At 46.6% G+C, this 23,782-nt stretch overlaps 3 protein-coding genes across 5 annotated transcripts; 1 reads left to right on the forward strand and 2 right to left on the reverse strand.

Moving 5' to 3' along the window:
* Positions 1-1,542: 1,542 nt before the first annotated feature.
* Positions 1,543-6,297, reverse strand: LOC125553024 (B3 domain-containing protein Os06g0194400). 2 transcript variants are annotated; one of them, XR_015601741.1, is made up of 5 exons: positions 6,068-6,297; positions 5,700-5,972; positions 5,390-5,605; positions 4,614-4,713; positions 1,543-1,853 (listed from the first exon to the last, which is right to left on the reverse strand). XR_015601741.1 is itself a non-coding variant. In XM_048716762.2 (5 exons), the coding sequence occupies exons 1-4, from the start codon at positions 6,212-6,214 to the stop codon at positions 4,656-4,658; spliced, it is 708 nt and encodes a 235-aa protein (XP_048572719.1). In that variant the 5' UTR covers positions 6,215-6,297; the 3' UTR covers positions 1,543-1,853; positions 4,614-4,655. The 2 variants fall into 2 exon arrangements, 1 of the variants encoding a protein (XP_048572719.1); XM_048716762.2 differs by having other exon boundaries at positions 4,614-4,727.
* On the forward strand, positions 2,231-3,434 carry LOC147976931 (uncharacterized). The gene is made up of 2 exons (XM_087521029.1): positions 2,231-2,592; positions 2,753-3,434. Exons 1-2 carry the CDS (start codon positions 2,231-2,233, stop codon positions 3,432-3,434), a joined length of 1,044 nt encoding a protein of 347 aa, XP_087377155.1.
* Positions 6,298-20,338: 14,041 nt separating the features above from the next.
* LOC125553021 (B3 domain-containing protein Os06g0194400) lies at positions 20,339-22,884 on the reverse strand. 2 transcript variants are annotated; one of them, XM_048716756.2, is made up of 5 exons: positions 22,575-22,882; positions 22,212-22,475; positions 21,898-22,113; positions 21,100-21,213; positions 20,339-20,570 (listed from the first exon to the last, which is right to left on the reverse strand). In XM_048716756.2, the coding sequence occupies exons 1-4, from the start codon at positions 22,713-22,715 to the stop codon at positions 21,139-21,141; spliced, it is 696 nt and encodes a 231-aa protein (XP_048572713.2). In that variant the 5' UTR covers positions 22,716-22,882; the 3' UTR covers positions 20,339-20,570; positions 21,100-21,138. The 2 variants fall into 2 exon arrangements, with proteins under 2 accessions (XP_048572713.2, XP_087375225.1); XM_087519099.1 differs by having other exon boundaries at positions 22,212-22,884.
* Positions 22,885-23,782: the final 898 nt, after the last annotated feature.

The raw sequence follows: 23,782 nt of genomic DNA on the forward strand, positions 1-23,782 counted from the left end.
GTCGCCGAAGGTGCGGACACTCCTGGCCCTCTGATTGGCACGCCCCTGGAACTTCATTTGCCACGAGCTTCCGGCAATGGATTCATGCAGAGAGCCAGCCGCAGCTTGGGTTCTTGGGTATCCTCCCAGGACCTACGGAGAGCCAGGATAAAATCCAGCCCAAGCTCCATATACTCCCTCCGTTCGTAAATATAAGTTTTTTAGAGATTTCAATATGAACTATATACGGAACAAAATGAGTAAATCTACACTCTAAAGATGATATGGCCATGAGTACTGCTAATGTTTTCAATGATCATATGCCTTTGCCACAAGTCAAAGATGTAGAGGCTCGCGGCCAGATGATGCAAGAAATAAAGGTAAAAAAAAACATGACGTGGAAACCAACTTAGGATGCTATTCTGTTTTCTTTCTAGACAAGGAAAAATCTATTCAGTCCATGCAACTTTGAGTTATGACTATTTACTTGGAGATATGGAAGGAGTTAAAGAAAGGAGTAAGGGAAGATTCATGCTTTTATTCCTACCACGCAAGAAATACCAGGCAACCTCAAAGACGTGCAACGTGTGGAGCGGTCAATGTTTAAGGGAAGTTGGATGGGGTCCACCAGAACAAATCTAAGGAAATAATGGCGCACCAAAATATAGTCCAGTTTTGCTTAGAATTAATTACACGTTGTAAAAGATTGCATGCTAAAAATAAAGCATGTAACCGTGTGGGACTAGAGATAGGATTAGGAATTACTCCCTCCTTCCATAACTAATGCGTTTTTTAGGACCGCCTTTGACTATTGACAAGATTAATAGTACATGATATGCATAATGTGAAAATTATATCATTGAAAGCTCCTTTCACACATGAATTTAACAGTGTGCTTTGTGTAAGTTGCATGTCATATATTATTGCTCTAATATTTGGTCAAAGTTAGCCTCAAAAAACGCATTAGGTCCTATATAGATGGAAGGAGGGAGTAGTGTCGTAACCTTGTGGGTCAAGCTAGGAGGGTCTGTTGCTGCTATATAAAATCATGTCTGAGCGTTATGTAAAGGAGGTTATATTTTGGAGAATAAACATGATGTATTTTTAGGGTAGACACCCATATCAAGTTTTGGGGGAAGCTGTCTAAAAATTCCTAAATTTTGGAGGAAGCTTTAAAAAACCTCTTTGTTGCGATTTCGGCGAGAAAATTGTTTGCGTGTGAGTATCGTCGTCGAGATTGGTTTTCTTGTGCTGGACCGTAAGATTCAATCCCTCTATTTCGCGTACATCGCAAGCGGGTGAGAGGTTGCTGCAGACCGCAATAACAAATCGGATCTCGTCATGAGGTTAGGTCTACATCAGTATATATATATATATATACATCCGTATGTAGTACTTATTGAAATCTGTAGAAAGACTTACATTTAGGAACGAAGGGAGTATGTGTCATGGAAGATCTTCTGTTTGGTAGGTTGATCCACAATCCACTCATCATCGTTCAGTCAGTCTAATCGCCGGGCCGGGATAAAATTCTTAGCCCTGCGCCCATTTTTAGGCACCAAATGAAACAACTTTGTGTTTGGATCACCATCTTGTAACCATCGAACCCAATCATTTTAGTAGCCGGAAACAAACAGGAACAGCCACGAAAAAATGCACTCGAGACCATCATCAGTCTACAATCATTCAGTAGTTCAACCCATACAAGGTCTGCACCACGCGCTGTTACCTCCTACTCCCATCTAGTTTAGGTCTAGGTTAAAAATCCCGCTACACCGAGACTGAGAGTGCGACGACTCTACATTCATGCAACCAGCACAAGACCGCATTAGCCGAGTCTCCAGCATCATCGAAGAAATTGCTTCTCTAACAAACTGCAAAAGTAACAAACATATTTGACATGTCAGCATTTATACAGATAGATCAGAACTGTATACAAGAGCATTTTATTTAGCATACTAAACTGCTGATCGAGCCTAAGGAGGCTGACTGACAGACTGAGGCAAGACAAGCAGAAGCTTTGCAAAGAGCATAGGATTTAAGACAACAAAGAAAACTATCCTGACAGTTTCTACGAGTACATCTTCGATATCGATCGATCAGTTTCGGCATTTGGCAACAGAGAAGTCCCAGACTTCATGAATAAACTGCAGGCCCCCAAGTGCTAAGAAAGATGCGGTTTGGAAATATCTGGGTCTCCTGGATATGTGGCATGCTATCGATCACCTCAACGAGAGTTTTGATGAATGGCATGCCGGGAGCGAGCATCGCGGCGGAGCGAGGGCTGCGTCAGGACGATCCTTTATTGCCATTGATGTTTATACTGGTTATGGAGGGCCTGCACCATATGTGCAAGTACGCTGATTCGTATGGGATGTTCACTCCGCTGGCCAGAAGGGGCCTAAAGCACCGCCTGCCTTTCTTCGCCGACAACGTCAAGCCAAACACAGTGGACGTGGCGCTCTGTTCGGCCATCCTACAGGACTTCGGTGAGGCCTCGGGTCTCAAGATAAACCCTGCAAAATCCACTGTCATACCTATTCGGTGCTCTGTGGAGCAGGCTGATCAACTAAAGTTAGGGCTCAGTTGCCCATTGGGATCGTTCCCCTGCCGGTATTTCGGTCTGCCACTAACAATCAGAAAATCAACGGCGATGCAATTCCAGGAAGTGGTAGATGGGATGGCCACAAGCTTGCCAACGTGGAGCGGTGGAGGGCGGCATACATGGACAAATCTGGAAGACTCATGCTTGTGCAATCCGTTCTTTGTGCAGTGCCGATTCACATGATGATGGCACTGGATGTGCCACCCGAGGTCTTGGCGGGCATGAACAAGATATGTCGGGGCTTCTTTTGGGCAGGGAGCTTGGACACCCACGGAGCGAAGTGTGCCGTGACTTGGCGCCCGTCTGCACGCCGAAGTGGACTGGAGGACTAGGCCTGCCTGATCTTAAGTGGATGAATGTCACCTTGGGGGCTCGATGGCTGTGGCTGCAGATGGTAGGCCAGGAGAGACCGTGGGCTGAGTTCGAGATCAATGTCTCAGCTGAATTGCTTGCTGTTTACCGCGCGGCCGTATTCGTCGATGTGGGCAACGGTGCAGGCTCGTTCTTCTGGGAAGATCGTTGGCTACAGGGAAGACGCATTCAGGAGATCGCTCCTCGGCTCTACAATTGTGTCCCTCCCAGGATCCGGAAAAGCAGGACAGTTGGGGACGCTCTGGCTGGGGCTTGGCCTTTGGATGTCGGGCCGGATATGACCGCGGCCGAGATCTATGAGTACCTAAACCTATGGGAGTTGGTTATGGAGGTGGAGCTAAATCTGGGCGTGGTGGACAAGGTCAGGTGGGCATGTGAGACCTCGGGGCAGTACACGGTGAGTTCTGCCTACGCGAGCCGATACTTTGGACGTGAAAAAGACCTGGCTGCCACTGTAGTGTGGGACTCCAGAGCGTAGTTGAGATGCACGCTGTTTGCCTGGCTTGCCTATAAGAGCAGATGTTGGACCTCGGATCGCCTCTCGCGCCATGGTCTTCCGCATCAGGAGGCCTGCCCACTTTGTTGCCAGTTGCCAGAGACGATCAGCCACCTATTGGCATCCTGTGTTTTCGCGCGATCAGTCTCGCATCAGGTGCTTCTTGCTTGGGGGCGTGAGGACTCGACGCCGAGTGGGACAGACAACTTGCTATCTTGGAGTGCTTCGACGCAACCACGGGCAACTTTACGTAAAGATTTCCACACAATTATCTTGCTCGTCTGTTTGCAGATATGGAAACACCGCAATACTATTGTGATCGATGGGGCTACTACTTCAACTGTGGCCGTTCTGCAACGATACACGAAGAGGGTAGGACTTGGCAGTTAGCGTGGATATTTCAGTCGGACATTTCTTCTTTCTTTCATAGGTTGCATAGGTGGAACTTGAGTGAGTAGTTGCGTGCAACTCTGGCTAGTAGCCATCTTGTAGACATGTGGATGGGTTTCTCACTCTTTTCTATACCTACTATTAAAGGGAGATGATATTCTTGGTTTCGTCCCACTTCACTTGGTCCCGTTTCAATTAATTTAACGTACGCTATCTGGTTTTGTTACTTGCCACCCGTTTTGGCCCACTGAAGGAAGCCCACCTCGCAGCGCACTGTGGCCTAGGTCCGGAGAGCTAGCACAAAATAAAATTGTCGATAACCTGCCAACCGGCCACGCATAGTTTGTCCAACTGACCCAGATAGAGATATGAGAGGATTTTTCTTCTCCCGTTGCAACGCACGGGCCTTTTTGCTAGTCTTCTATAAATATACGATACGTATGCTTGTGTGTATTCTAGAAAAAAATAGCTAGCAGAAGTAACAAAATAAGGTTGCGATGCTCGAAATCTCAAACGAATAGGGAAATGGGAGAAACGGCTTGTGCGTTCCATGAAAAGATCTAAATACAGGCTGGAAAACTACAGTGCTGGAAATGCAGTTTTGTTTCTTCAGAACTCGTATATAAGCAAGCGGGTTTGTATTTTTTTTATCCGCAAACTGAGCTTAGCCAATTATGAAATCGGCGCATCCGCAATTGAATTCAAGCATTCGACCTAGGCAAATGATGGTATGGAATTCAACCTAAGCAAACAATGGTAAAAACAATGTACCTGCGCTCCGATTGAACATTGTGTGGGAAGCACACATCTTCATTACTGTTCATCCTCAGAGTCATCGGAAGTTTGGTCGCTTTCATAGTCTGGGTTTGCTCTGAAAATGTAGACCTGCATCATTTACATAACCAATGAGGTTGTACAACATGCACTTAGCAGTGAGATACAACGTCCACTCATGATTGGGCCTTAAAAGAATCCCTTCCATTATCTAAAAAGATATAACTGGACAATCAAAGGCCTATGAGTGAAATAATTCCTAGAGGCCCTTCTAGATCTAGTTGGAATGAAGGTATATACAGTAGGGATGCTGAGCATAACATCTTCTCCTGCAAACTGTGTGCAGAATTAATTGACAGTCCAAACAAGCCTAGTTTCACATCTATGAATAAGTAGACACAGCTCACCAGTCTGAATTTTAGATATAGCATATAACCCACTTTATAATTTAAACCTAAGACATGCGAAAAACATTGAAGTTTGATAGTACTAAGCAATGACTCTAGTAGGTAACTAGGTATTATGTAGACATAACAGGTTTTTCTCATGTATATAAACTTAAAGACCATTGTTTGGACAGACGAACGCATGAACGAGTACGAGGCCACCAAGCAACTTTCAAGAATGTTTAAGAATCGCAAGGCGAGATTTGGAACACAAGGAATTCCACATGAAAACAAGTTCTATATATGCATTCGCACTGAATGTGGAGTTCCTAAAAGTAAAAGTATAGTGTTTTTTACCCATGGAATGGAGAGGATGCTGAATCTCACCTTGAACATTGCGCTCTCTATCAGATGGAAAACCAAGCAATCGCCATTTTCAAGGTCATGGTGGACGGCAAACTCTCTCCACCCCTTGCTGAGGTAGCGGTGCCTGCCCTGTTTGCTGGCACTGCACAGCATTTTGAACTCGACATCCGCCTCATTCACCAAGACGACCGCCTCATCGTGCGCCGGGAGGTGCTCGATGAAGTGCGTCGGGATCATCTGTCACAACGAATATAACCCCCGCAAAAAAAAAATCAACAATCATCCGATCCAAGAACCACATTGCCTCAGTTTTCTTGCTCCAATACAATACCATCGGTTTTGCCCTGCTGGCGCAGACGTGGGTCATGGTCTTGACGAAGGCGGGCCGGCGAATGCGGTGGATCCGGCGCCGGAGCTCCTCGGCCTTGGCGACGGCGGCGGCCCTCTGTTCGTCGGTCGGTCCTTTCCAAATACGAGCGTCATATGCGGCGTACACTTCCTCGTAGTCGCGCTGCTGCGCGCCCTTGAGGTAGTTGGGCTGCTCCGGGAGGCCGGCGACGCGGCCGGACCGCCGGAGCTCGCCGGGCCCCGGGGCCTTCCGCTTCTGCGACACCGAGGCGGCGGACGAGTCATATAAGTACGGGAGAGACGGAAGACCGACCGGAGGCAAGGAAGAAGAAGGGAGAGGATCTGACGGACCGGCCTGGGCTTGGGCTTGGGCCTGGGCCTGGCGGCGGCCTCGCGGACGGCGGCGGAGAGGTGGTGCAGGCGCAGCTCATCCAGCTTCCGGCGGTTCTCCTCCACCTGCCTCCGGCGCTGCTCCTCGTACGAGTTGGATTCCGCCATTGCCCCTTCCTGATTCTGCTCCCTCTTCCTCTTCTTGGGTGTGTGTTTTCCAGCCGCCCTGGTGAACTGGGCTGGGCAGGGAGTGGGGAAAAGTAACGTGGCCCTAGAGGCCCGCCTTTCTTCAACCACCGCGCCGAATGCATAGCCATTATTCTAGGAGCCCACGATTCTGCCATTGAAAATCCGTTCCTCTTGTTTAAATATTTTATGTTTTGACAAAGAGAAATATATTTAGTATCGCAGAGATACCAATTGCATTCGGTCTCTGCAACAACGCAATGTCGTAAACACATTACAGATGCACACAACCAAAAATAATAATAAGAAAAAAATAAAGATCACGCTGCAGTAATCAATTCCTTGTAGCTGCAGCACGGACCACCACCTAGACAACTCCCAAAGTCCAAATTCTTCGAAAGCGACGTCTTCAAGAAGGAAGCAGTGCACAAGCATCGTCATCGCCCAATCATAGATCTTAGGTTTTCACTCTGGAGAAGATCCACGCTCTCAAAACAATGCCTTCAACAAGGTCACTGCCAGGCACAACCAATTAAGGCTAGACATGGAGTTTCACCATGAAAGATAAGACTCTATACTCCACTTGTGTTGCCACCCCCACCTGCCGATGTTGCTGCTACGAGTCACGAATCACCAAGCAAAGTACTCATAACCACAGAGACTCGATCCTCCATTACAAGGCCTTAGGCCTCAACCACCATGACGTTCTCCGCCACTGTCTTCACCATGGAAATCGAAATACCGACATGTCCCATAATGTCAACAGGCACCGAACCTTCGCGTCACACCCACGTGAAGCAACTCGGGCTAAAATAGGGGTGCACACGATTGAATCCCATCCAATCCAGCAATCTACAGGCATCAAGCACCCAATGAAGATCTCCGGCGGAGCATTCCGGAACTCGTCAATGGTCAGATCCATGAGGGTCGGCAATCGGCGGAACACCATCTTAGAGCAAAAAGAACCCAAGGACGGCGCCACCCACCGGTTCTCAACAGGCACCGCAGCCACCACCCGCACCATGTGAAGATGAATAGCTGAGCTGCACCGAGCCCCCGAACCAATCGCCGTGCCGCCCTCGTGGCTACAACGATAGTTGAGGTCGCTAAAGAAATCCGGGGCCACCGCCCAGGCGCTCATCTCCACCGAATGAACCACGCCGTCCAGGGCCGCCATGAATCTCTGGACGGAGACCCCGCAACGCGAGAAAGGATGGTGCTCCTGCCGCCATCAGTCGCGCGAGAAGGATGAGGACCCGCCATCGCCGGCAGCCTTGCGACCTTTGAATGGAGGCGTCCTTCGGCGGCGGCGGGGGGAGCAGGATCGAAGAGGGAAGGGATGGCGGCTATGCTAGGGTTCCACCCGAGTCACCTATTTTATAGGCTCTCTACAGCGATCGTATGGATAATAAGAATGTGTCAATATCAAATCGTGGCTCACAAAGACTCTATCATAAAAAGAATCCGAGGGACGTACGGGCCTCAAAGCAGGGATGGATTGCATCGGTAAAAGGCCGCACCGGCAAATTGGAACCCGCTAGAGCCCACACGGGCCTTCCCAACAGACCCTCCGAGCTACCAGGGGCGTGTTTGGTTTCAGTTTGCAACAGTAGTTGCATTGCATGTCCATCTCTAGCCAGCCTGATTGCTGAGAAACAGCCTCATATGCAGCAGATGCAACCTGTTTGGTTGCCTGCATCACATCGAGAGGCACTTACCCCCCTGCTGTTTGGTTGCCCGCATTTGTGCTTAGGGTGTGAGCAGATGCAAACTTCAGCTGTTTGGTTGCAAACATCATTTGTGTTCTGCTCACCCCATTCAAATGTGGTGGCCTTACCACCACACATGATCAGTACAACAACAACATCACAACAGCAAGATCAAACAAAGCAAGCAATGTAATGACAGCAAACTTAACACAGCAAACTACTTAACCAGATAGCATAAGTCTAGATTAAGAGCAGGGGCATCCTCCTTCCCTGCTGTGCCAGGGTGCTGCTCCTGGCCAAAATATGAACATGTTCCCAGCACAAGTCTCGCCACACACCCTAAAAGTTCTCCACTAACACCTGACTTAACTTAACTACATAGCCTACTCGATGCCACCAAGGCAGTTGTGCCTGCTGCAACGATACCCGCACATCACCGATGAGTCGTGGTTGTAGATATAAACCTTCAGTCCGAGTCCGGAGATGCGCACAATGACGAGGTCGCTGGGGACGATGCGGTGGCGGCGGCAGAAGTAGTTCCACCCCCGGCCAAGCACCATCTGGCCCTTGAAGTTCTGGACCTACACCCAGAGCACGCACCGCTTGTTGGCTGAGAGCCTGATCACGCGCGGGAGTCGCTTGATGACCAGCCAGGTGTTCATCACCTCCGCGAACTTGGGAGGGACGACGAGCATGGCGAGGTCCTTGTTGTCCTTGATCTTCTGGTAGAATATCATCGGCTCCCTGGCTCCCTCCTTGTGGCCCTGCCTCGGAGATCGTCCCCTTGAACGAGGCACGCTCATGAAGGTGATCCTGCCAGGTAGGTCCACCGTCCCGAGCCACCTGTTCGTGGGGATGAAATCCTCGGCGCGCTCAGCTCTGGCCATGACCTGAGCTCCTCCACCCGCCACATCTCAGTCAGTCTTCAGTATCTTGTCGGGCAACATGACAAGTATTAGTATCAAACAAAGCAAGCAAGCAAGCAAATTCCACTGATCAGTGGCATTTTCCCAACAGCAAGTGCCACTGATCAGTGGCATGTGCTCATGGACAAATGGCAATGATCAGTGACACTTGGTGTTGGGAAAGAGCACTAATCTACTCGCTGTGGTGCAAATGGCACTGATCAATGACATTGATCAGTGACTTGCCCAATAGCAAGTGCCATTGATAAGTGCCATTTTGCCCAATAGCAAGTGCCGGGCAAATGCCACTTATCAATGACACTTGTTGTTGGGCAAGTCACTGATCAGTGGCATCTTCTTTGCTGCAAGTGGCACTGATCACTGCACTATCCTAAACAAGGAAACATCTAAAAATAGCAACAACAAGTGTCAAAAGCACCCATATGCAGCCATGCAGATTTGGGACCATCCTAAAATGGTCCTACTACATGCACGTATAACATCCACTCATGGCACAAACCCTAGCTTCAACATGCAACATGAAACAAGGACATGATCCTAACATGAACATGCCATCAGTCAACATGATTCTAGCATTCATCACTCAACATGAACATGATTCTAGCATGAACACAGCTACTAGCATGTAGTAGGACTCGAACTAGCATGATTCTAGGATTCTAGCATGAACATGAATCTAGCATGTAACACAGCTACTAGCATTCTAGCATGAACACAAGCACTAGCACACACACTGTACATAACAAGAACAGATCAGTCCGATTGGATTCGATTGGGATCGCATCCAATCGGATCTGCTAGAATCCTATCAATCCTAGCACATGCCTAAGAAATTAACCGCAAATCTACATCTAGGAGCAAGATTTGAGGTGATTTGACTCACCAGAGCACGCGCAGCCGCGGCGAACCGAGGCCGGGGTGAAAACCCCGGCGGGAACGATAGAGGTGGCGGAGCAGAAGACGAGCCGGCCCCGGCGATGGCCTGCGACATCGGCCCCGTGCTGAACGCCATGCCGGAGGTCAAGAAGGACGGCCCGCCGACCAGAGAAAACCCTTGGACGGGGGTCAAGAAAACCCCCGAGCCCAATGATGTCCCAAGAAGGGGCGGCTCCGTCGACGGCGCCGGCACCGAGCCCAGGACCACGAGGTCCGGAATCGGCGGCGGAGCAGGAGCGGCGGACACCGCATTGGCCGGCGCTCGTGGAGGCCGGCAACAGATGGGGGACGGCGCCCGCAGCGCTGAGGCCAGGTCGCGGCCCGAGTTCTGGAGCCCGGCCAGCCAGCGCTCCTGGATGCTGGCGATGCGCTGGTCGACCGGGGTCAGAGGGCGGCGCAGCGGTGGGCGTGGCGGAGCCATCGGAGCAGAGGAGAGGAGAGGGAGGGGCGGTGAGGGAGAGAGAGGGAGCGGTGGGAACAGTGCGCCTAGGCGGTGACAGGAGAGTGGGGGCGAGTAATGAGACGTCGCCTCCGTCTCCCGCGCTGCCCGAGGCGTGCAACTGCCCCGCACGCGCGGCTGCGCCCGGCCAGGCTCGCGAGAAACTGCCGATTCGGCAGTTCCCGCCGGGCCAGGCTGCGGGCTGCTTTGAGTCGTGCGGGCCTCAAACCGCATGCAGCCCAGCCAACCAAACAGGCTGCGCACATCCCGCGCGGCCCTGGTTGGGCTGCATGCGGGCAACCAAATAGGCCCCAGGTAACACAGCCTCGTACCTTTCCGTATGGTGCGTGTTTCTCCCGGCTCCGATTCAACGGTCAATTCACCTCCTCTTGTTCCTCGCCGTCAGCTTCATCGCAAACGAGCGGCCGGGCACGAGGGTGTTGACACACGAACACGTCACCGTGTACCCTCGACGCCGGGGGTGATGCACCGCAGCTCACGTCGAAGGAGACCCGACCGACAGCGCGATACGCAAGACAGTCGACGGGCGCTTTTGAAGACCCGAAACCCCACACGCCCGGGAGGGACCCCGTCAGGGAGTGCGGTGGCTATGGGCTGCCCTAGGTCGATTCGCTCGCCCCTAGAGCCTCGTGGATCACTGCCCTCCAACGCGAAGAACGAACGAAGAACGAGAAAGAAAGATACAAGGGTAGGGAATAAAGATAGATGAACACAAAAGTGTAATAGATTGATTGGTTCGATTGGTGTTGTTCAATCGGCCATCAACCCCCAACATATACTAGATGATGCCCCGCGCGTTGCTGCGGGAATTGGTTGCAATATATTTCAATAAGATTAGATTGTGTGAAATATAAATTTTTAGATTAACAACACATGAACCAAAATTAAACATGCATATGACTTATTATATGTGATAAAATATTTATTGAATTTAATTTGAACAATAGAATGATAATTATTCTCCCATGCATGGTTGCATGTGGTGGTGGGTCTTTATCATGCATGGTTGTATGTTATGGTGGGCCTTATCCCATCTATAATTGTATGGTGATGTGGCATGCTTGCATGTTAAGATAAATAGGTTAGTGGGGATCAATCTCTTAGGTATATAAGATAAGAGGCGGCTGGACTTCCCGTACAAGCAAAGGATTCATCTAGGCTTTTCTTACAAAAAATTACATCAATTCACGTCCTAGAGTCCTAGTTCTATTCCAACTCGGATTCAGTCTGAATCTGGCCCAACTTCTGTCTTCCTCCTTGCGCGGGCCGCCGAGCTTGCATATGACCTCCGATCAAGACGGCCCAAATATGAAACTTGTGCGCCTCGACGAGACGAACAATTCTTATGTTGAACACTTTTCCAAATAAGACAATCTTGAATATTCTACGAAGCCATCTTTAATATTCAGTCGGACTTGGTCATATAACAGACTGAATTGTCCGAGTCTCGTAGTGAACTTACAGGTCGTATACTATCTCATATCATAATGACTCCAAAACCAAAGTTCACCGTTTTGATGATGCGCACAACTTCTGTGTTGATCACTTTTCCATCCGAGGTCATCTGGATTACCTTTCGGGCACATCTTCAGTTTCACTCGGATCCGAGCTCATCCACTCGGATATTAGAGTTTTTCGTCCGACTGGACCTTTTCACTCGGATGTTAGAGTCTTTCACTCGGAAGACAATCTTTCACTCGGATGACTATAATTTCACTCGGAAGACAATCTTTCACTCGGATGACTATATTTCACTCGGAAGGCAATATCTTACTTGAACGTCAAGTTTTCATTCCGACGGTAATCTTTTCACTCGGAATAACTTCACTCGGATGGTAATTTCACTCGGATTACTATATTTTCACTCGGAAGCCAATCTTTTATTCGATCGATAAGTTTTCACTCGACCTTTTACTCGATCGGTAGGTTTTCACTTGGATGGTAAACTTTTCGCTCAGATTTCCCGACTAAAAACACAGCCTGATCTTGATTTGCCTCTCCAGGTTGCATACGACCTCGGATTGAGACAAATATATATGAAAATCGATCGGCTCGACGAGAAGAAACTTTTCCGTTTTGAAGGTTTTTCAATTCAAGGCCGTCTTGAGGGCCTAATTGCTCACGCATTGCATCAGACACTCATCAACATGTGTCTGGTGTCAAGCGTAATATTTTGGTCTCTGGCTTGTCCAGACCGTATTAACTATAACTTTTGCATATGAACTCGGATTGAGATGATTTATATATCAAAATCGATTGCCTCGACGAGACGAAGATAATTTCTTAAGAGTGCTCCTTCATCCGAGGTCATCTTAAAGACGTGATTGGCCAAAAACCACTCGAAACATTGAATTATGCCACTTGGAGTATAGTTTCGGTCCGTAAGATAAGGTCGAATGAATATAACCGAAACATCAAAGTTGTTCCACTCGACGACATGAATCTTTTCATGCTGAAAAAACCCGTTCACTCGAGACCATCTTCATTGCAATCTGTATCTTGCCAAAATCAGGTGTCAACACATGCCCCCCTGTTTTCTGGCAGAGCTTGCGTGCCAGAAAATACCTTGCTTAGGGTAATGTTTAAGCACGATGTCAACACTCCATCGGCTGTGCATGTTGAGTATGATAATTTTAATCGTCCATATGCTCATGTTTGTTGCTTCTTCGGTAGAGCCTCTTGGATAATAGTTGTCTGAAAACAACAATTGGATGTCACAAAGGCTTCCACGTAAGTTTCTTATGTCAATCCGGACCTTGCATTTGTCCAGGCGTTCCCTGGGAATATTAGAACCCTTCAACGAAGACGGTTGCCGAACGATTATGACCATGCACCTCAAAGGAATACTGTCAACTGTTCGGCGACTCAACTCGTTATCAAAGTACACCATCAAGCCTCCGCCGAACAACGTCTGTCTCCTGACTTGAATCCTGCAAATAAATAACATTTGGAGTCGGGGCTCTTTTATGCACTAGACCCTTGATTGTTGGTCAACTCAATAATTAAGTCGGCCTCGCCAGTATTGGCAAACACTGAGCATCGGCTATAGGAGTAGGAGATCAACCATGGTGAACACCATTAGCCAGATGCCGGCTTTGTCAACACAATGAATTCTGAGGGCGATATGCAAATATCGGCCATGCGTTCTCATCTCAAAGGAGCTCGGGAGTCTATCCACCAAAGTGTGAATAGCCGAAATAAGTCAGATGTTTCGGCTGAGGATAAATTCCATAGCGTTGATTTTGATGGTACGATTGAAGAATGTGGATGACACGCCTCCTGGAGGCTCCTATAGTGAGATGAGAATTGTCGTCCTCGCCTATAGGCTTTACGTGTGTACTCCCTTATTTCTGCTGGCTTCGCAACAGGAGATGTGATGCCGCTCTTGACTTGAGGATTTCCCTTAGGAGCCCAGGCCATGTTCCTCTTCTCCAGCTCTTTGGCCCTAAGCCGATTCAACTTCTTTTGTTGCAAATATGGTAAGCCGAGTGGGCGTCCCGGCTGGGATTTTGGTTTATGCACTAGCAAGTTCTTCCTGGCTTTGGGCATCTCCGGCTTGGCCTGTCCAAACTCGGCGATTGGATCCTTGAAATTTACTTGCTTCACTTTCTTGTCCTTAGCAGCCAACATAGACTCGGCTGGCTTCTTGTCATTTGGAGTCGGATCTGAAATAGCACATTTGCAGCCGTCCTTTTTCACTCGGTACACTTGCTTGACCACGTCCATCTTTTTTGCTGAGGTCCATACCGATTCTTTTTGGTTGAGCCGATCTTTAACATGTGGTTTTTGAACAAACGATGATCCACTGAGAGCTTCATAGATTTGGTGAGGTGGTTTAGAATACGATAGACGGTGTGTCCTTGATTTATACTTGCCCCATGATTGATATGAATAATAGCCGGCAGGGGGAGGTATCCATGACATCGGCATTCGTGGCCCAAAATGAGGATATGGAGTCTGTTTGCTCAACTTCTTCCTTCGGTAATCCCGGTCTTCAAATTTATGCCTTGGAGGCGACTTCGATGCTTTTGTTTCACTCGGCCGATAAGCACTCTTTGCCTCACTTATCTTCTGATATTTTTCTAATAACTGTGCGAAAGTGACTTTCGGCTTTTTACCTCTGTGCTTACCATTGCCTTTGCTTTCCTTAGTTGTGTGTGCATCGGTCTTTGAATTTTGTCGTTGCCCCCCAGTGCTAGATGTCGCCATTGTAGTTTTGATGGAATTTCCGTCTTCAAGATTGTTCTGGATGCATTTTTTAACAATATCCTTGCTCGAAGACCTGGCCCCGTCATCATTGGTGTGTACCTGTGCACTTTTAGATGAATCGGCTGGAGATAGCCGAGTCAACATTTGATTGCCGTCAATACCAATCTGATCCGACTGGCCAAATGATCGCGCCTCAACAAACTCCAATCGTCTTATTTTGTCCGATTGCTCGACTTGATGGATCATGTTGCAATCTTTCACATTTTTCTCGAACATTCGCCCTTGTCTTGACGGCTCGACATTGTGATCAATTATAATAATAAGATTAGTCGGCAATGTACTAATGATGTGATCAACTATGCCTGCACTGGACGTACACTCCTGGTCCATTAACCGATATTGTAATACTGGATTTGAAACAAAACAACCGAGTGGTGCTAGCTTAGTGTCATCTGACTCGGCTATGCACTGATTTTTGTCGTCCTTTCCCTATGCTTTTGAATCGGCTATCTCGAAGGACTTTGGACCTGGCTTTATATTCCTGCAACCAAAATAATCACAGAATATACGTCTCACCTGAGACCAAATGTTAGCCAAGCATGAAACAAACAAAGTTGTCCATATGAATATAAATTTTAGTTGGCATGACGGGAACAACTTTGGTTGTGATAAGCTGTCACTATTAGCCTCTATGAATGATACCATATGTTGCCTAGCATGATTAGTGATAAGATCATTTCTAACAAACAGATTAATCATCTCGATTGGTCTTTTAAAATTAATTAGAATCTTACTAATGGGTGCATCAACAGTATGATTTTGACCGAATCGAAAATTGAATAAACTGTCTGCTAGGTGTACCTTTGTGAAGACTTTGGAAGGAGAAGATGGTTGCACCACTGGAACAATATCTTGCTCCACTTCTGAATAAATTCTCCAACACCTCTTCCTCTTCTTCTGGATCTTGTACCTCATCACTCGGATTGCCTGAGTAGATTTCACTCGGATTGCTCGAGTATATTTCAGTCGGATTGCCCGAGTGGATTTCACTCGGACGCTCTTTGTCAGTTGAACTTTGCTCGACTGCATGCTCTGGTTCTTGATCTTCATCACTAGCCAAACTTTGTTTGGCCATATAACTTTTCTCTTGATGCTCATCAATTTCTTTGGCACGGAACTCATAGGGCAGCATGTAAGCTCCCTCACATCCAGAAAAATTGAGCAGGGCCAATTTGTTGTGTTTACCGTTTCTTTGCTCGGTGAAGCTTGCATCTTCTGTTTTGGTACAGGTGGCAATAATTGGCTTGATGCACTCAACTATAGCTGGCGATGCATTTGTCTGGAACGATGCACTCGGCTGGTATGATGTACTCGGCTGGCTCGATGCAACGCACTCGGCCTTAAATGTCTCGGTGCTCAATCGGGTTTCAATTGAATCCACCATTGTCTTGTGACTAAAGGAACCGTTCAACTCAGATGTACACGACTTAATCATATTTGACTCGGTTTCAACTAAATCAACGGTATTAGCCAAGTGAACCCTTTCTTGCTGATTTGCTTGCAAAACTTCTTTTTTGGCTTGCCTCAACATCACAGAGGAACCATCATGATTGCTGAATGGAAGAAGGGACTTGACATATTCTTGCAAATATTCCTCTCCACGTCTCTTCTTGTGTGCTTCATAAGCATGTTGATATTCTGCTGGTAATTCCTCAAGAGTTGGCGTAGTAAAGCCGTTGACACTATTCCCTATGAGCTCTGGCTTGTTCTTGTCCACTTGGGCCACATATTTTTCTTTAAACTCAGCCCTGCTTGGATCGGCTTGCCCGCCAATACTTTTAGGATCTTTCGGCAATGAATTGATGTTGCCAAAATTTTGCGATTGTATAGGGGGTGTATAACATGCTGCAATGATAGGTGAAGGCATGTGCATCGTTGTTGAATATTTTCTCTCGACAATTTGATCAATCAACACTTCGTCTTCTTTCAAAACCCTAGCTCTTATTGCCTCATAATCAGGAACCAATCCCTTGTTGTGTTGCTCAAGGCAAATAGCACTAATCTTCTTATTTTGGGCTAAAATTTTTAATGCAGCCAGAGCCACCTCATCTCCTGCAATATTAGGCACATATGCTCCTATAGAATCTCCATTCACTCGGCCATAACCATGAAGGTGAGCCGAGTCATGAATATTTTTAGTTTCATACGCCACTGAACAATTAATCTGACGAGGTGTAGTATATGATGTTTGAGGATAACCGACCAAATAGCTAACAGAAGCATGGCCGATTCCCCCATCCATCGGCATGTTTGGGGATGAACCCGCATATTGCGAGTCGGCTGCCGATGGATAAAACTGTGAGACGCCCTCCTGTACATGAGGTGTCATATATTGATCACTTGAACAAATCGTGTCGTTCACCGGCATATTGAAAGATGTTGTCGATGCACGAAAGTTCAGATTCATAAGTTGCATGTCGCGATTCTGTAAATTCCAAGTTTCTCCAACGGAATAACTAGTCGGCCTTTGCTCGTTAGGGCTAGCCGACATGACATGTCCATTGAAAGATCTAGCAACATCAACATAATGGCTATTTGCATCTACGTAAGGAGATTGATGATACATGTTACCGTTGTAGATTGCAGCCGCTTGATGACGCTCTCCTCGTAGCAAAAACAGGCTGGATACTGTTCAAAGCTTCGTCCCCAGCGGAGTCGCCAAAAAGTGTGTTGACACACGAACACGTCACCATGTACCCTTGACGCCGGGGGTGATGCACCGCAGCTCACGTCGAAGGAGACCCGACCGACAGCGCGATACGCAAGACAGTCGATGGGCGCTTTTGAAGACCCAAAACCCCACACGCCCGGGAGGGACCCCGTCAGGGAGTGCGGCGGCTATGGGCTGCCCTAGGTCGATTCACTCGCCCCTAGAGCCTCGTGGATCGCTGCCCTCCAACGCGAAGAACGAACGAAGAACGAGAAAGAAAGATACAAGGGTAGGGAATAAAGATAGATGAACACAAAAGTGTAATAGATTGATTGGTTCGATTGGTGTTGTTCAATCACCATCACCCCCAACATATATAAGAGGCGGCTGTACTTCCCGTACAAGCAAAGGATTCATCTAGGCTTTCCTTACAGAAAAATACATCAATTCACGTCCTAGAGTCCTAGTTCTATTCCAACTCGGATTCAGTCTGAATCTGGCCCAACTTCTGTCTTCCTCCTTGCGCGGGCCGCCGAGCTTGCATATGACCTTCGATCAAGACGGCCCAAATATGAAACTTGTGCGCCTTGACGAGACGAACAATTCTTATGTTGAACACTTTTCCAAATAAGACAATCTTGAATATTCTACGAAGCCATCTTTAATATCCAGTCGGACTCGGTCATATAACAGACTGGATTGTCTGAGTCTCGTAGTGAACTTACAGGCGGTATACTATCTCATATCATAATGACTCCAAAACTAAAGTTCACCGTTTCGACGATGCGCACAACTTCTGTGTTGATCACTTTTCCATTCGAGGTCATCTGGATTACCTTTCGGGCACATCTTCAATTTCACTCGGATCCGAGCTCATCCACTCGGATATTAGAGTTTTTCGTCCGACTGGACCTTTTCACTCGGATGTTAGAGTCTTTCACTCGGAAGACAATCTTTCACTCGGATGACTATAATTTCACTCGGAAGACAATCTTTCACTCGGATGACTATATTTCACTCGGAAGGCAATATCTTACTTGAACGTCAAGTTTTCATTCCGACGGTAATCTTTTCACTCGGAATAACTTCACTCGGATGGTAATTTCACTCGGATTACTATATTTTCATTCAGAAGCCAATCTTTTACTCGATCGATAAGTTTTCACTCGACCTTTTACTCGATCGGTAGGTTTTCACTCGGATTTCCCGACTAAAAACACAGCCTGATCTTGATTTGCCTCTCCAGGTTGCATACGACCTCGGATTGAGACAAATATATATGAAAATCGATCGGCTCGACGAGAAGAAACTTTTCCGTTTTGAAGGTTTTTCAATTCAAGGCCGTCTTGAGGGCCTAATTGCTCACGCATTGCATCAGACACTCATCAACATGTGTCTGGTGTCAAGCGTAATATTTTGGTCTCTGGCTTGTCCAGACCGTATTAACTATAACTTTTGCATATGAACTCGGATTGAGATGATTTATATATCAAAATCGATTGCCTCGACGAGACGAAGAAAATTTCTTAAGAGTGCTCCTTCATCCGAGGTCATCTTGAAGACGCGATTGGCCAAAAACCACTCGAAACATTGAATTATGCCACTTGGAGTATAGTTTCGGTCCGTAAGATAAGGTCGAATGAATATAACCGAAACATCAAAGTTGTTCCACTCGGCGACGTGAATCTTTTCATGCTGAAAAAACCCGTTCACTCGAGACCATCTTCATTGCAATCTGTATCTTGCCAAAATCAGGTGTCAACAGAGGGCGACCAGCCTGCCGTCGCCTCGGGTTTTGTAAGTATCACGAGGCAAAGGGAATTGTATGCGATAACAGAAAGTTCACTCGATAAAGATCTTCGTTGTTATGCGAGAATTTTTATGGGTGTCCATATCCCGCTAATAATTGTTGATCGGGAGGTGTTCCAGACATGCCCGCATATTATCGAACCTGTAGGTTCACGTACTTAACGCCTAGTGGTATTTAAGAGAACTAGGAGGTATAGAGAATGAAAGAAGAGCTTCTCAAAGTGCTTCATATGATCCCAAAAGTGGTTAGGTGATGTCCAAAAGTGTCTTGAAAGATGATGCAAGCTTATGGTGAGATGTTGTTTGGCGAATTCACTCTCTCGCGTTGAACCGCAGGCCCTATCGCCCCCCCCCCCTACTTTTGGACCATATGGTTCTTGGCGTCAGAACAACAACTATAGGGTGGTCACCATGTTGGCATTATTTATCTTTTTAGTCTCAACTTTTTCTTCTTTTTTTGTGATTTTGAAATTTTAATTTCCTAAAAAGTTGAAAGTTTGGAACTCTAAAAGTCCAAAAATCTAAAAGCTCAAATTTCAAAAGGTTGAAACTTGAATTCAGAATTCTGAAAACCGAAATTTCAAAAGTTTCAAATTCCGAAAGCCGACACACAAATTTCTGAAAATCTGCACCACAAATTCCAAAAGTCCCCCCAAAAAAGAAAACTTTCTAAAATGATATGTTCTTGTTTTTAGCAGATGTACTTCCTCCGTTTCAAAATACTTGTCGTGATTTTAGTTCAAAGTAAAAAAAGAGCATACCAGCGCAGCCACGAGTTAACCATGTCATTCCTGGGCATTTCATAGGGTATGGGGAGTCTATAAAAGAAGGTGCTCTGTACGTGAGAAATTAAACACGGGTTTATGACAAATAAACAACTTCTCAATCCTCTAACCCACCAACGAACTCATACCCTTAAACACGCATTTTTCCTTTCTGTAAAAAAGGAAATTGCTTCTGGATCTAAGGCTCCAAGGAGCCCGATTTTCGGAAATTTCAAAAGATTTTTTTTCAAGAAAAAACTTTGAAGTTTCAAATTGTGAAAACAAATACACATATACGTAGGGATGTACACTACATGTATGTGCAGTTTCATGATGAAAAATCATGTATATCTAGCCAGCACACAATTCACTATGGAAGTTCATGATTTTTTTTGTAGCTTATTACATCGTAACTTATCTCATCATGAAAACTTACAGACATGTAATATACATCCATATCTATGTGTATGTTTTGTTTCAGATTTATTTAAAACTTTAAAATACGATGATTTTACCTGTTCAGCACCCACCCGGGAAGAGAAAACCCATCCCATCTGTGACAGAGACAAAGGCACCTTAAACAAACAGGAACGGTCATGAAAAATGCACTCGAGTCCGTCATCATCAGGCTAGATGCATTAGTTCATTGTTCAACCCATACAAGGTCTGCACCACGATCTGCTACCTACTACTCCTATCTAGGTTAAAAATCCTGCTACACTGAGACCGAGAGTGCGATGATTCTACATGCAACCAGCACGAAACTGCATTAGCCGAGTCTCCAGCATCATCGAAGAAATTGCTTCTCTAACAAACTGCAAAAGAAACAAACATATTTGACATGTCAGCATCTATATGGATAAATCAGAACTGTATACAGGAGCATTTTATTTAGTATACTTCAGACTGCTGATCGAGTCTTAGGGGGCTGACTGACATAAAGACAAACAGAACCCTTGCAAAAGGAGAAGATTTAAGACAACAAGGAAAACTATCCTGACGGTTTCTACGAGTACATCTCTGATGTTGATCGATTAAGTTTGGGCATTTGGCAACAGTCCCAGACTTCATGAATAAACTGTAGCTCCCCATGAATTTTCATAGCTAGCATAAGTAACAAAATAAGGTTGCCATAATCAAAATCTCAAACCAATAGGGAAATGAGATCTAACTCCAGTGCTGGAAACACAGTTATGTTTGGTCATAACTCATAAGCAAGCGGGTTTGTATTTTTTTATCCGCAAACTGAGCTTGGCAAATTCTCAAATCGGAGCTTTGGCAAAAGATAAAGAAATATTGGATTCAAGTATTCGACCTAGGCAAATAATGGTAAGAACAATGTACCTGTGCTCCGATCGAACAATGTATTGGAAGCACACATCTTCACTTCTGTTCATCCTCAGAGTCCTCGGAAGTTTGGTCGCTTTCATAGTCTGGGGTTGCTCTAAAAATGTAGACCTGCATCATTTACATAACTAATGAGGTTGCACAATATGGCACTTGGCAGTGAAATAAAACGACCACCTCGCAATTAGGACTTAAAAAGAATTCCTTCCATTATCTAAAAAGATATAACTGAGGACACTTAAAAGACTATGAATGAATGAAATGATTCCTAGAGGCTCTTTTAGATCTGGCTGGAATGAATATGAAGGTATATACAGTAGGGATGCTGAGCAATAACATAATTTCCTGCAAACTGTGTGCAGAATTAATTGGCAGTCCAAACAAGCCTAGTTTCTCATCTATGAATAAGTAGACACAGCTCACCGGTCTCAATTTCGGATATGGCATATAACCCACTTTATAATTTAAACCTAAGACATACGGAACATTGAAGTTTAATACTACGCAATGACTCTAGTGCACAGTCTAGTTATTATGTAGACTTAACAGATTTTTTTCATGTATATAAACTTAAAGACCATTGTTTCGACAGACGAACAACGTTAACTAGTATGAGACCACCAAGCAACTTTCAGGAATGTTCAATAATCATAAGGCCGCATTTGGAACACAAGGAATTCCACAAAAAAATCACAGGAAAACAAGTTATATATGCAATCCTACTGAATGTGGAGTTCCGAAAAGTAAAAGCAGAGCGTTTTTTACCCATGGAGCCGAGGGCATGCTAAATCTCACCTTGAACTTTGCGATCTCTATCAGCTGAAAAACCAAGCAATCGCCATTTTCAAGGTCATAGTCGACGGCAAACTCTCTCCACCCCTTGCTGAGGTAGCAGTGTCTGCCCTGTCTGCTGGCATTGTACATCATGTGGGACTCGTCATCCGCCTCATCCACCACGACGACTGGCTCATCGTGCGCCGGGAGGTACTCGGTGAACTGCTTCGGGATTGTCTGTCATAACACGATGCATATGACCCACCAAATGAACATCCATCCGATCCAAGAACCACATTGCCTCACATTCAGTGGAAGTTTTCTTGATACAATACCATAAAGTTTGCCCTGCTGGCGCAGGCGTGGGTGATGGGCTTGACGAAGGCGGGCCAGCGGATCTGGTGAATCTGGCGCTGGAGATCCTCGGCCTTGGCGGCGGCGGTGGCCTTCTCCTCGTCGGTTGCCCCTTTCCAAACTTCATTGGCGTACAGTCCCTGGTAGTCGCGCTGCTTTGCGCCCGCGAGGTAGTTGGGCTGCTCCGGGAGGCTGGCGACGCGGCCGGACCGCCGGAGCTCGCCGGGGGGCGGGGCCTTGGGCTTCTGCGACACGGAAGCAGCGGACCAGTCATATATACGGGAGAAAAAGGAGATGGAAGACCGGAGCCAAGTACTAAGAAGAAGGGAGAGGAACTGACGGACCGGCTTGGGGTTGGGCTTGGGCCTGGCGGCGGCCTCGCGGACGGCGGCGGAGAGGTGGTGCAGGCGGAGCTCCTCCACCTTCCGGCGGTTCTCCTCAATCTGCCTCCGGCGCTGCTCCTCGTACGAGTTCGATTCCGCCATTTCCCCTCCCTGACTCTGCTAATCTGCTTTCTCCCCTTCTTTCTTCTTGTGTGTTTTCCTGCTTTCGCTCTGTTTGGGGGGAGAACTGGACGGAGCAGGGAATGGGGAAAAGTGGCGTGGCCCTAGATTCATCTCCTTTCCTCTTCTAACGCATCTCTCTTTTTTTTTTTGCAACACTTCTAACGCATCTCCAACGCCGACCTACGCAACCGATTCGGAAGTCTTTTGCCATGCAACATGATCCTGCATCAGTCCTTTGAGCGGTTGGGATGTGCTCTAGACGTGTTTTTTTCCACCAAATCCGAGGCAAAGTGAGGGGTTTTACGGGCGTTCGGACCGCTGTCATGTCTGCTTTCAGACTACCCTGACCTAAACAAAAATCTCACCCGCCTCTCGTGTGCTTTTTTTTGTGTGTGTGTCAAATAAGGAGTTGCGAGTCAGACAAATCTAAATCGTTGTGTCATATTTGGCGCAGGGAAAGGATATACCTTTCACAATCTTATTTTCCTCTTCAAAATCAATTATCATACTTCTGCATAGTGAGCAACAAAGGCGATGTATGAACCATAAACACTCCCTTCCAATTGTCTCACTCATCAGTGCCTCCAAATTCACTCTTGGCTTAACCTAACTCAATCCCACATGCAGTTGTGCCCAAATTCAAACTTCGATGACCTTCTTCAGCGAGGTTGTGTTTGCCAACCCTTTTTTGTTCTTATAAATGGGTCGATGACCATTAATCAATGACCTCTCCTCCTCCTCCTCCTCCTCCTTCTTCTTCTTCTTCTTCTTCTTCTCCTCCTCCTCCTCCTCCTCCTCCTCCTCCTCCTCCTCCTCTTTCTGCTTCTCCTCCTCCTCCTCCTCCTTCTTTCTTCTTCTTCTTCTTCTTCTTCTTCTTCTTCTGCGATTAACATGATTAATGTGAAGGACGTATGAGAAGGTTTAATTGATTGAACGACGTATGGAAGGTATTAATGTGATTAAGCAGCGTATGATAAGGTGCCATGGGAAAAAAAACCGGCTAGGCAAAAAAATCAATGATGGGACGTGGTGAGAGGGGGGAACCG

The sequence above is a fragment of the Triticum urartu genome, chromosome 4A (genome assembly GCF_056163025.1).
Source record: "Triticum urartu cultivar PI428250 chromosome 4A, HENAU_Tu73, whole genome shotgun sequence".
Lineage (NCBI taxonomy): Eukaryota > Viridiplantae > Streptophyta > Magnoliopsida > Poales > Poaceae > Triticum > Triticum urartu.